The sequence below is a fragment of the Lytechinus variegatus genome, chromosome 3 (genome assembly GCF_018143015.1).
Source record: "Lytechinus variegatus isolate NC3 chromosome 3, Lvar_3.0, whole genome shotgun sequence".
Classification (NCBI taxonomy): domain Eukaryota; kingdom Metazoa; phylum Echinodermata; class Echinoidea; order Temnopleuroida; family Toxopneustidae; genus Lytechinus; species Lytechinus variegatus.
The window spans coordinates 18,829,517-18,844,243 of NC_054742.1; the positions used below are offsets into that span (position 1 = coordinate 18,829,517).

Here is a 14,727-nt window from a genome sequence, read left to right on the forward strand (position 1 = left end):
AGACATGACATGAAAAACTCTGAAAATTTGCTTTGCCCAATGGTGGGCCCGGCAGCCACTGTGCAGCACCAGATCGATGATGGTTATTCAACAAAAAAAAAACAACATGGCCAAAGTTCATTGACCTTACATGACCTTTGACCTTGATCATGTGACTTGAAACTCGCACAGGATGTTCAGTGATACTTGATTACACTTATGTCCAAGATTCATGGATCAGATCCATAAACTTTCAAAGTTATGATGGTAATTCAACAGATACACCCAATTCAGCCAAAGTTCATTGACCTTTGACCTTGGTCATGTGACATGAAATGCGCACAGGATGTTCAGTGATGCTTGATTACTATTATGTCCATGTTTCATGAATCAGATCCATAAACTGTCAAAGTTATGATGGGAATTCAACAGATACCCCCAATTCGGCCAAAGTTCATTGACCCTAAATGACCTTTGACCTTGGTCATGTGACATAAAACTCACGCAGGATGTTTAGTGATAATTGATTAACCTTATGTCCAAGTTTCATGAACCAGGTCCATATATTTTTTAAGTTATGATGACATTTCAAAAACTTAACCTCAGGTTAAGATTTCGATGCTGATTCCTCCAACATGGTCTAAGTTCATTGACCCTAAATGACCTTTGACCTTGGTCATGTGACATGAAATTCTAATAGGATGTTCAGTAATACTTGATTAACCTTATGGGCAAGTTTCATGAACTAGGTCCATATACTTTTTAAGTTATGACATTTCAAAAACTTAACCTCAGGTTAAGATTTGATGTTGACGCCACCGCCGCCGTCGGAAAAGCGGCGCCTATAGTCTCACTCTGCTATGCAGGTGAGACAAAAACTACCTGGCCATGATGAGACAGAATCACACTTGATGCTCATTCAAGGAAAGGATGTGAAACTGACTATAATAGCAACAATGCACCAGAAAGTGTGCGCATTACAAGCTAATAAAGTCGAAGCACAACGTTTAGTTTGAACCTTTAACAAGTGGAATGCCTCTGGCCGTCTCACCTGCATCACGCGATTCAACATAGCAGCAGTGCTGACTTTGAAAACTACTATAACTCGCACAAGATGTTCAGTGATACTTGGTTACTCTTATTTCCACGTTTTATGAACTAGACCAATACACTTTACAGAGATAGGATGGTAATTCAACAAATATCCCCAATGTTGCCAAAGTTCATTGACTTCACATGACCTTTGACCTTGAACATGTGACCTGAAACTTGCAGAGGATATTCAGTGATACTTGATTACTCTTATGTCCAAGTTTCAAAAGTCAGATCAATAAACTTGCGAAGTTATGATGGTAATTCAACAGATACCCCCATTATGGCCAAAGTTCATTGACCTTTGACCTTGGTCATGTGACCTAAAATGCGCACAGGATGTTCAGTGATATTTGATTACTCTTATGTCCAAGTTTTATGAACTAGACCAACATACTTTTAAAGTTATGATGGTAATTCAACAAATACCCCCCAATTCGGCCAAAGTTCATTGACCCTAAATGACCTTTGACCTTGATCATGTGACCTGAAACTTGCACAGGATGTTCAGTGATACTTGATTACTATTATGTCCAAGTTTCATGAATCAGATTCAAAAACTTTAAAAGTTTTGATTGTAATTCAACAGATACCCCCAAATCGGCCAAAGTTCATTGACCCTAAATGACCTTTGACCTTGGTCATGTGACGTGAAACTCATGCAGGATGTTTGGTGATACTTGATTAACCTTATGTCCAAGTTTCGTAAACTAGGTCCATATATTTTCTAAGTTATGACATTTCAAAAACTTAACCTCAGGTTAAGATTTTGATGTTGATTCCCCCAACATGGTCTAAGTTCATTGACCCTACATGACCTTTGACCTTGGTCATGTGGCATGAAACTCATGCAGGATGTTTGGTGATACTTGATTAACCTTATGGCCAAGTTTCATGAACTAGGTCCATATACTTTCTAAGTTATGTCATTTCAAAAACTTAACCTCAGGTTAAGATTTGATGTTGACGCCGCCGCCGCCGTCGGAAAAGCGGCGCCAATAGTCTCACTCTGCTATGCAGGTGAGACAAAAACTAATTCTTAAATAAGGACACATCAAACAACAGTCTTTTTTTCATTCAGTTTATTTTCAGCATTTATAAGCTATTTCAAGCAATCATACAATCTCAAATCCATTAGCTGGCAATGCTACATGCATTCTCTCATTTAAGTATGTATGATATCAATAACTCTACATATTATCATTTATAACTTCATAAGCAGTCACAATCAAAATATTGTTATGAAGTAATCCAAATCTACTAATTATTGAGGAAATCCATTAGAATTCATGAACATCTTTAATATGCATTTTCCTCATATCGAGGAGTTCAAAATGAAGATGGAAAAAAATGGCCACAAAAAATGTACTCCATTTGTCCAGGTGACTAGAATCAATATATGTATAGAATTTGTCTACCGGTAAATGTATTTTCCTTTTAAAGGGAAAATGAATGTTTAATTTCATAATCCATCATAATTTTGACAGTTTCTGCTCGACAACAGTATTTGAATCATATATAAGTTAGAACCAAACTGTAAAATTTGTGCTTTAAACAAAATACCTGCATGAAAAGCCAATAATATTTTGTGTTCTCTTGAACTTATACTCATAAAATGATGATATCTCTTTAAGTAGTCACAGAAAATGTACTAAACATGAAAAATTGAAAAATCAGAGGTTCTTTTCAAATCTGTATATTTGATATGCGAAACTCAAACGTAATGAAGAAAATTTGAATACTAGATATAATTAATATTTGTTTCATCTTAAAATATAGCGATCACTCAGGTTGTGAATCATCTTGGAGATTCAGTGTTCTCAGCTTATTGAATTACATCACTGCATCCCAACCAAGTCCCTGCAAAGCAATGTCATATAAAAATAATCTTTGGAAGTAAATGTTCTTTGGAAATAAATGGAAATCATTCACACTTGACTGTTGATGGCATGGATCATGCAAAAAAGAACCGTCAAGTCTAACTCTTCTAAATATATCAAGAAATGCATGACAAAAATTTATTGTCTCTAGAAAATTGGAATGTGACCAACCCGATTCCCCAATTACTAATTCATAATTATGGACCAATAGAAGAAACAAATAAAAAAGATTGAGTACCTGTAACCATGTGTTTCGGGCAAGAAATAAAAAGTATCAAATACCATGTCTTCAAATTACAGTGCTGCCAACGTGAACGGGCATTATTCCAGCTTTGAGCTGACAGAAATAGAATCTTAATTATTATAATAACGGCAAGAAAGATGAAAAATGTAATGGAAGATGCCCACTCTACACAAAGTTTGGAAAAAAAATCATAAATATGGCCCCTATTCCATGAAAGTTTCCTTATAGTATCACTATGGGAGGAGTGACCTACGAGTCACAATTCTGTGTGCGCGCCCTTCAAGGCGACCCAGATTGGCTGGCTCCTCCAATGTGCCTTTGAATGTCTTTGACAGATATATGGCGCTATACAAATGCTGTGGTGCATCATCATCACTATGGCTAGGGATCATTGCATAAAAATGTTTGCCAGTAATGTTCACTTCCATGTAATCCTTGATTTACATAATGAATGCTGATCATTGTAGCCATGGTAGCTACAATTGAATAGTGAATTTAGTTACCATAATAGTAACTTTTATGTGACAATGCTCATAAAATCAAGGAGGTAGAACAAGATCAAATTGAATCAGTGAAATAAACATAGTATTTAGCAGAGCTGGAAATGAAATTAAGCGAATAAGTATCAAGTCATTTCATCATCTGATCTGATCTAAATTCATACATCTGCATAATTTGTCAATACTTGGAAATGCATCTCATTATTATAATTTTTTTGATCACCAATTAGGAAAAAAAAGTATATCTAATAATTTCCATTTAAAATCTCTTTAAGTAAAATATTTGACCCCTCAATCATTCCTGGTGGGTATTTCATAAAGCTGTTCATAAGAGTAACTTTAATAACAATAGGTGATCCTTTTTGGTGGTAAATGGTATACACCAATATGTTCATTGGCCATGGTTTAGCACGTAAGAAAGATTCACCAGTAGTTCTCAACTTACGAATAACCATATGAAACAGCCCCCAGGTAAAACCAGGAGTAATTCCATGAAGTCACTTTGCTCTTTACCATATGATACCCGAAAATTATTATATTCAAATCTCTAAGGATACTAGAGCAACATCAAGTCCCCAGGGGGGGGGGGGCTACTTAGTATAAATGCACAATAGGTATGTTCCGCAGTCGAGACCCCCATGTTTAGCCTAAATTTCCGTTCCAGAGAATCACCAATTTAGAAAATTATAGAAATTCCTATTTTTACGCATTCCAGAGACCCTCAAATCGGCGCAGATTCATACGATTTTGATGGGTCAGTTCCAGAGCATCCTGTTTTTAGCAATCGTTGACTCGAACTGTTCCAGAGACCCCCATTTTAAGACCAAGATTTAGTTCCAGAGCCCCCTGATGTGGCACATAGATAATATATACACTGTATATCTCATATACTGGTAGCTATCAATATAACATGTGCAATATCAAAGGTGATATTGTGTGCTGTACATAATATCTGGGCTCTGTAATATGAAGATACAATCAACTGTACAAGAGCTTCAATCAAGGTAATAATGTGCAGAAGAAAATAATTCCAACATGTTATAATCCTCTTTAAACATTCAGGAAAAAGAAAGAAGACTAACTGCAGTATCATGATGAGACACCAAGCATCATTCACATGTAGTAAACATTGGGAAGAGTACCCAGAAAAATTCAAAATGAATTGCAAATCTGAAAAATTTACATCAGAAATATGTGGATTTGATTCAAAGAGCATAATATCCTTTACATTCCTTATGACAAGAGTAATTAACCAGAATCGCCTTATGTCTCAAACCATGTGATAATCACTTGCCAAACATTTTACTTTTACAGTGTGTATTTTACACACATTTATTTACGTAGCACTGTCTGAGGAGAATACTGTAAACATACTAATCAAATTTTTATTGTAAGCATTCATTTCATCGAAGCTTCTGGTTCTCTCTATTGCTGTTGGGTAACAATATTATTTGTATACCCTATGATTGTTTCACAATTAGAATCTATAAATTGATTTTATTTCATCAAAGTAATGATTGTTTAAGGTGATATCTTATTTCAGCATTGTTAAACCTTCACTACGTTGGTATTATATTTGTTAAAAGTTTTTAAAAATAACGCCTCTGATACCCTTAGGGGCAGAAAGCATGAAAATCGCCATGATATACTTGTAAAGTGGAAAGATAATGGACTACAGTATTAACTGAATTAAAGTAAAAGAATGACAATACATACATATATTTCTTTTAAGAAAAAAAGGAAAAGATCATCAAATGAACTAAACATTTTACACTTTTCTTCATCATACCATGCACAGGTAATTTAATTTATTTTTTTTTTAAATAAAGAAAAGAAAAACAATTCAGCCATTAGCTGAGTTCAATTTAAGCATACAGGTGACATTTAATACACCAAATATATCAACCCTGTATAATATTACAATGAGAAGTGTACACACCCTGCACAGAAATAACCAACATGCTAAACCAATGTTTCTAATTGAAATGCAATGTCTGACTTTACAGGACACTTACAAGGTACTATTCTTTTCATGTTTAGAGAACAGCTATGTACATGCTTCAATCAATACATGATTTTATTAATAAATTCTCTGAATTTATCAAACAATAAATCTACATCTCTAGTTGATTCTTCCTTGTCATACAAATCATTTAATGACAGACATTCAAATTCATATAACTTTTTTTTCTACAATGTATTGCTTCAGAGTTCATAATCAATAATACATATTTGTATAATGCCACCTACACTTCACACACATATCTGGACATAAACTGGGACTGGGTGGTAGATATATGGCAACTCTTTAATTCCCTGCAATTCTAAAGGCTTGTTCACACCATGAAATAACACTTTTGTTTCTTCTTTTTTAATGATATGAAGTATGATACACAAGATATCTTAGAATCTTGTGAATCAGGGATCAATAAAGAATATGAGCTGTTCATTACATACATTTGTCATTTATTTCCATAAAGAAGTGCCACAACTGTTTTGCATGTTTCTTTCTTGTGTGTTTTACCAAGCCCCATTTAGATTAACCTATGCTTCTAGCAGAGAAATAGGAACTGTTAATGAATACAGCATATACCATTCTATTGCCATATATATAGGTATGAGAAAGACCAAAAACCCTTGTAATCATTCAACTATTTCTTGATTCTCATTCTCACAAATATCAACAAATACTTTTTCATTATAACATGTTGGTATATTCTTCTTACCATAGCAAATATTGGATACAATATCATATCATTTACAAAATTCACAAAAGTCATATATATTTTCTATGGCTCTCTGAATTACACTTTCAGGGATAGGAAAATACCACTTCGTTCTATCAAACTATACTCCATTATGATGAATAATACTTGTCAGTTGTGGGTTACAGTGCTATAGAATGGAACAGTAAGAGAGCCTCTGGACTTACAGTCAGATCAATACACAAGCCAATTAATACCTGTAAACATGGAAATAAAGTAAAAACAAAGTCAAATTTCATTTTTTCCAGCAGAATTGGTAACAAATTATAGGATAAAATCTTTTAATTACTTGTGCATCAAAATCTTAAATCAAAGAATATAACAAGGAATCCTTGACATGAATAGATACAAGAGAATATACTTCATATTGTATAATTATGTTTGATTATAATTAACCCCATTCAAAGTGGAATTGATATGGTATTCCACATCATTCGTCAATCTCTACTAATTCATATTGTCTTTTTTTTTAATCTTTAAAATGGTTGAAACGCAATTGGCTTTCAGCATCAGAAAGATATCACCAAAAGATACTCATAATGAATATTGAAATTTAAAGATAGTATGACAGAAAACTTGATTTGAGTAGTTGCGCAGTTCACATCTAGGACTCAGAATATAGGCCTTTTAAAGTCAACCTCCTACATCCAATTTGAATAGCATCAGCTCAAGAAATAAATCACTAAAATTGTTCCCAGAATACAACATTTCAATCATTGGCATGATAATAAAGTGGGAAGTGATCTACAAGGCTGCATGGTTAATTATTTCGCATTAATAAAAAATTTGAATATAAAAATAATTCTGCTAATTTATGCACAAATCATACTTATGTTAAAATCAATTAATTTCATTTGATGAAAGTAAAAATAATCATATCTTTATAAGATGAGAAACCTCAATTTACTTTGACTTTGTACACAAAATCCCATTTCGTAGCAATTTTGATTTGAGTCTGACACGTTGCGTAAATTTTCATCCGCATACCCGGGCATCATAAATTTGGTCTCAAAAGATGCACGAGACTTCAAAGTAAAAAGTCAGCAAGTGGCGCAGAATGGTCGCAAAAAATGTCAGTTTTAGGGTTAAATATTGTCTATTTGGAGCCAAAGATAAGGACAGAGAACATACTGAATTGCCACACAGCATTACATACCTATAGTAATTAGGTTTGAATGGACCAGTCTTGTTTAATCCCAAGTAGGCAGCTTGTTCATCACTTAACTCAGTTAGATGAGCATCAAACGATGGCAGATGAAGGGTTGCTACATATTCATCTAAATATTGAATCATACAATTATTGCACACATTATTGTTCTGTCAAATTTTTCCCTTACAGTTTACAATTCCTTTTTAAATTCCTTTTTATTCTTTGTCCTGTTGTATTTTAATTTTCATTAAATCATATATGCTATTACCTCATATTTATTTTTATTAATGTACATTTACCATAGCCATATCAAACATGATTATAACTATATTGATTTTTTTCAATAAGAGGATGAAAACCTCTAATAGTCACTAAATCAAGCAACTATGGATACTGTTTTTTTTTTCATCAAGTTTTTATTATTCACCAAGTCATTCATCTTTATAATTTATGACATGCAAATAATAGACAGTGGTTAGGGATATATGTTATAGAGAACATAAAAAAGAATACCTGTTAAGAAACTTAGAAAACAAAATGTGATCTGATAAGCATCTTATCAGAAGTCTGTGCCATATCTTTTACCATGAAGCCTGCTATAAGAATGCTATGTGTATTTTCATTGCAAGGTTTCCTGCAGTCCCGATTGTACTATCTATTGTGACTCTGATGATTTGTAATGAAAAGCTACTTGTGGTATTCCTGCAGGGAAAAACATGGCTCTTGACTTCTTGACTCAAGGTGCCTATTAGTAGACTCACCCAGTTTCTTAGGGAGTAGATATACATCCTGTTTGTACCTGCCCTGTGGAGCATTGAATAGTTCAATAAGAGCGAGAGCTTGTGTACAGGCAGTGATGGATACCACAAATGATGGTACAGTAGAGCAGCTCAGGTTCACAAGACGACCCTTTGATAAAGGAACACAGGATTTCATCAAATGATTAATATTTCAAATCAATATGGATTGACGGAGGGGGATACAATCTCATTTGAAAGAAAATATAGTAAAAAAATATGTTTGAGTGTTGGCCTTTTTCAGTAAATGTATAATACAAAGGTCTATGCAACACAAACAAACTATAAAAATATGATAGAAAAATTCAAACTCAACTAGAATTCCATGAGAGTATATTTTGTATTCTTCTACCCCTCCCCTTGCTTATCTTTCACCAATAAATGCTTAAAAATTGTTTTAATAGTGTCAAATATAATGTTCATAAGGATGGCTACACTACACATACATGTATATTGATTTTTTTAATATTGAATGAGTAAACACAAGAAAAAGATGTGTAAAGTTACTATAATCCTTTCCATCTCTGTCCAAGCAAAATATATCCTCATCTTCTTCAATTGAAAAATATTTTTCTTTGAAACACTTACCTCAGCAAGAAGGAGGATTCTTTTACCATCAGGCCAGATAATATGATCTACCTGCTGACGAACTCTCTCCCAAACTAGATCAGGTGTACGTAGACTCTCCTGATATTTTAAAAACAAATATTATGAAATATAAAGACTCTATAGTGAGCTGAATTAACACAGGTGATTTCAATGTACCATGGAACACAATATGCAAGATGTTGTGTAGCCTACATAATTACACTAATTTCACTGAGAAAGGTCCACATGTCCAGTGCAATTGAAAACATCTCTGTGAATTCAGGCTAGTAGGTTTTATGTATAAACATACAAACTTGTAAGGAAACAATAAAAATAAAGATTAACAGCTATAAGACGATCTCTCATCATGGTTAACTGTGTAAAAAGACCATTTAAAAAGGGTTTGGCATAATTTTTCATGAGGAATTTACTATCTATAGTTTGTTTATCCATTAACAGATGTTGTCGATTACATAGAGCACAACCAATTTTTATGACAAATAGGTGGATTTGATGGTATAAACTAAATGATGGTACAAAGTAATTAGATGAATCTTAAATATGTGACAGGACTTTCCATTGCTTTTCATAGAGTCTGGTGTCATGAAATTGTTATTAATATCCTATGAAAGGTCAAGACATCCCAGCTCTAACACCAAACCTGTTGTCTGTAACGCTGTATGAATAGGTTTCATCTAGTGAACACTCACATCATAAATCCTTCCTTATTCAAGGGAGCAAGAAATATGGTCTTTATAGACACTGATCACAGCATTAGGCTTCATTGTCGTACAGTGCTTGTACAACACTCCATTGTTTACAATCTTAATGACAAGTATGATAATGTTGGAAAAGATACAGAACTAGGTAACTAATCTGTGTTTTCTTCTTTCATTTACTGGATCTCTCATTTAAGATTCTGAACCTCAAGACATTAATGATGTTATCGGTGATCGACCACAAGAATAAGTCTTTATTATATTACTAGCTCAAGTCCTCAAACAAGTCTAAATCAATCAATCAATATACTTTTAAAATGTTACATACCACATCAATCTCTGTATTAGAGTGTCCCATGTTGCAAACAATACAACCAGTCTTTAGTCTGTCAAGGTGATGTCTCTGAATAACATTCTTGTTACCTAAAAGAAGAAAATTTTCTACTCAAACAAGTTTCTTCTGAGTCCACTCCCAAGTCCCAACAAAATGGCATTTCAAGCACAGTAATTTTACAGGCAATTATGCATGTCTGATAATTTCAAATCTATCCTATTATAATATATTAGATATCAAGGATTGCTCTAGCATAATAAATCATCCAAACAGCAGAGTTCAATGAAGCAGAAATCTTGAGTCTATTGGGAGCATTTAGCTGAATTTCATTCCAAATTCATTTGAGTATTATTTAAAAACCAATTTATGGATTGCTATGAAATTTGGTAGATGTCTGTTTTGCACAATTTTCATCAAGATCTGAAAAATGAGACAGTGTCATGAAGTGGTTGATGAGTAGGTCTCCCTACTAGTAGTATCCCTTCTAATGGTTGAGGAAATTTTTCGTTCACCTTATATTTTTTCAAAATTTGTGCAGTAATAAAAAAAAATGTCCTACTGAAAACTCAAAAACTCAACCTTATGTTGAGAGTTTGGTTAAGATATCATCACCAATGTGGAAAAAGTGACATCTATATTTTGCTTCAGTTATGTAGTTGAAGCAAGACAGAGGGAAATTTTCAAAAATGTCACTTAAAGGGTAAATACCTCCAAGTATTTGAGTTACCTAGAAAAATTAGAAAAACACAATAGAAAAACTTAGAACTCCAAGATACCAACTAAAGGCATATTTGACTTAATCAAGTTCTAAATGAAATCACTCAGGCAGAACTGATTTCAGGTTTTGGGTTAATGGTCAATAAAATTTACTTCCGATGCTTACCTGTACATGAAATAAGAATATCAACATTTTTTAGGACTTCCTCTAATCTCACAACTCTGAAGCCATCCATACTAAAAGATATAAAAAAAATATATAAGAATATCAAAATATGTGATGCTAAAGTTTACCTCTAACTTTCAACATTAACACATTTCTCAACAACAGAATAAAAAAAATGTTACAGACAGATGAGAATGAAGTAGAATAATAAAAATATCAGTATTATCATTTTGTCAAAATCTAACATTTGATGCTAATGGATTGACGTAAACCCATAACAGACACAGATTACTCAATGAAAAACCTACTTAAACCATTAATATTTTCAAGCTAAGATGTAAACCTTGAAGATTAAATTCAAATTTATGCACAGCCGAAACTATATATTTCTCAGAATACTCTTCAAAGTTTTCACTTCTTATTACACAAACTCTGCTTTAAATGGTGAGTATGAGATGAAAAAAAGTAGATTTGATTGGGCGGAGTGAACTTACGCAGCCTGCAACGCACAGATGGGGTCAACCTCAGTCACACTGACAATAGATCCTAGACCCTTTAGAGCAGCACAACATCCTTTGCCAACCTCTCCATAACCACAAACCACTACCTGTTTACCACCAAACATGGTGTCAGTAGTCCTCTTCAATGCATCTAAGATAGATTCACGACAGCAGTAAAGATTGTCAAATTTAACCTGCAAATATAGAAAAACATCGAACACTATTCATTAAGCTATAGGACTATTCCTGAAATAGTTATGAATGAATCAATCCATATGGTAGTCCATCTCATGAAGGGACAGACTTTAAATAAAATTCTTCTTCAATTTTGACCAAATTTATCCTCAAAATCCTACATAACAACTGCAATAAAATGCTTGCAAAGAAATATCATACAGATTTTTTTAAATGTGTCGTCAGTAAAAAGAAAAAAAATTGTGTGTCGAAGAATCTATGTCTGACACAATTTATTCAAAAGTCTTAATGAGATGAATTAGAAATGGGTCAATTTCTAAACTAAAAATGTGTCTGAATGTATCACATCATTTTAATATATTTCTATATCATCACAACATGAATGTATAAGTTTATAATTTGCTCAACTCTTTTGAATTAGAGGCATTACCAGGGAGAAAGTATTCAACAAAGTTTTTAAAAATCTCGCTGATAGACACCTTAAACCTTGCTCTATTTTCTTCACTTTAAAACAGACATTGAAATGTGAAGTGAAAAGTTGATGGTTACTCAATACCCATGGGATGTAAGTGGCTTGCAAAAGGGAAGTGATTCATCACAATATTACGAGTGCCCTTTCCACCTCAGAGATTTCTTTTCATCACAACCTCAAACACCCCCTCATATATGATTGATTCCCTCCCATATTGACATCTTCCTTTCATTCTAGTACCTCCCATAAGACCTGTTTCCTTCCAAAATTCTTCCTTACTCCAAACCTCTACCCGTATATAATATCAATATAATATATCAATATATAATGCCATCCATGCTACCACTTTTTCAATTTTTACATCTCTCTCCTTCCTCTTCAAATGAAAAAACAAAAAACATACCTTTTCTTCCAATTTACATATTAGAATACTGATTATGCATCATGATTAGAGCAGGATTGAAAAATAAATTGTTATATATTTCTTATGATTTGCAAATAAGAATGATTTGTGAAAATATTTTTTTAAAGATATGTTACTTTATCGGCCAACATAAATAAAAGGGAAATGTTTCATTAACATGTAAGTTGACACAACTTTGGCATAACAAACTCTTAAAAAAAGCTTTTTAGTGCACTTTCTGATAACAATATTTTGAGTCAGAATGAATAAGCCACCCCTGGAGATTCTACTTCTCCATCTTCAATTACTGTCATATCATTATTAAAAATTGTCAAGTTTAAGAGGAAAATGAGTTTGGGCCTCAATCCATCAAAGCACTTCTGTGACTTATCAAAATGTTCTATATGGTCAGAGAGCACAGTTATTTAAGACCTCTTGAAAGAGACACTATGCACAGATTTCTTGTGAAAATAAACATAAAAACAATGTAAATTGGTTGTCTATCCACAGTACTTGTGGAAGAACCTATTTGTGGGAATATTTAAATCATCAAAATTAGCATGCACTCTACAAATATGATATATGACTTTACAAAAGCACCACTTATCATTTCATAAATCCAGCTTCAAAAAGATGCCTGGGAACTGAATGGAAATACCTGTTGTAGTATTAAAATGAATTCTTCATACCTTCGTGACAGAGTCATTGACATTCATAGCTGGAATGCTCAGCTTTCCTGATTTGGAGAGTTGGTAGAGACGGTGAACTCCAGTTACAGATTCCTCCACAATTCCTTTGACAAAAGTAAACGTCTCTGGACACTTCTTTATCATACGGTGAGTGGCATCCCCACCATCATCAAGGATCTAGACAAAGTATGAACAAACCAGACTGCTATTGCACATAGATAAATGCAGACATGCTGACCAGACTCCATTCAATGAATTTAAAGATATACAAATTCATCATTTCTTTCTTAAGAAGTCATGAATTGCACAAAATATTTACCAAATATTAATATAGAAACACTCTTTAAAAAAAAGCTTTGTTAAATACCCCTAAGTGTTCGTCACTATGGCAGTTTATTACAACATTGATGTATTCATAAACATTGTGGTAAAGAATGAGTTAAGATTTTTGTTTAAGCCAAGTCAGTTGGGGGATAAGACATGACCTCTAAATGAATTCAATGCAATCCACGTTTAATAGCTTTATTACAAACTCAAAATAAGTAAAGAGAATGCAAACCTATAACACAGGTCATCATTTTACTATAATATTATTTTTTAAGACCTTCCATCAAAACAATACCCGCAGAGCAATTGTATTTGACTATGATGAAGGATGGATGTAGTGACTATCTGACCTAATATTCATCACATTCAAACCCACACACCTACCATGTTTGGTTGCCATGCATCAGCAAGAATGCATTTCTCAATACACCACCAGAAGTCTTCCTCTGTCTCTCCACGCCAGGCAAAGACAGGAAAACCAGCTTCAGCTAGAGCAGCAGCAACTTCATTCTGGGTGGAATAGATGTTACAAGCAGACCAACGGATACTTGCTCCAAGGGCTGATAGTGTCTCAATCAAAACCTACATGCAAAGAATGATGAAAGAACAGTGGGAAATAATAAACACCAATGGTGAAATATTATAGTCATTGATTGTATGATTTGAAATAAAATTCAAAAAGTAAAAAAAACAAGACTTTGTAATGTTTTATTTCTTCTTTCCATGTTATTTACACTCTGAATTACATTTACCTATAAAGGAACTATAAAAACATATTCATGATTTTAGTGAAAATACCTGTAAAAAAATGTATTGTATTATAAACATATATAGATCTATTTTATTATTAAAAGGGGGCTTGTTTGTGACATTAAGATTTATAAGAACTTCCACTTCCACATGTTGAAGACTAATAACAAGATATCCTGGGATGGAGTCTATGGAAATAACGAAATGTGGAAATCAAATTGTTTTCTTAAGGGTTAACATAGACTAGAGAGTAGACACCGTCTTCAATTTTCTAAACAGCCAATTTCCTATTCTTTGGTGTTCTAAACATTAACATTCCATGTTCTTCTGCCATGACATATATAAAACATACAATGATAAAACAAAAAATAGTGAAAATCTTGTTTTAATGTAAGTTTCCATGCAAATAGATATTGGCAAACGCATGACAAATACTGTGAACACATTTTCTTCACATTCA

At 33.2% G+C, this 14,727-nt stretch overlaps 1 protein-coding gene across 2 annotated transcripts in view; it reads right to left on the bottom strand.

The window, feature by feature from the left end:
- Positions 1-2,136: 2,136 nt before the first annotated feature.
- The window catches only part of LOC121410401 (S-adenosylhomocysteine hydrolase-like protein 1), a 37,113-nt gene continuing 24,522 nt past the window's right edge, over positions 2,137-14,727 (bottom strand). For both annotated transcript variants that reach the window (XM_041602462.1, XM_041602461.1), the window contains exons 5-13: positions 13,902-14,099; positions 13,191-13,367; positions 11,426-11,625; positions 10,932-11,002; positions 10,043-10,137; positions 8,996-9,094; positions 8,372-8,519; positions 7,617-7,737; positions 2,137-6,657 (exon numbers count right to left, since the gene is read on the bottom strand). In XM_041602462.1, the coding sequence (XP_041458396.1) occupies positions 6,651-6,657; positions 7,617-7,737; positions 8,372-8,519; positions 8,996-9,094; positions 10,043-10,137; positions 10,932-11,002; positions 11,426-11,625; positions 13,191-13,367; positions 13,902-14,099 (1,116 nt within the window). In that variant the 3' untranslated portion in view covers positions 2,137-6,650. The remainder of the gene's footprint in view (positions 6,658-7,616; positions 7,738-8,371; positions 8,520-8,995; positions 9,095-10,042; positions 10,138-10,931; positions 11,003-11,425; positions 11,626-13,190; positions 13,368-13,901; positions 14,100-14,727) is intronic.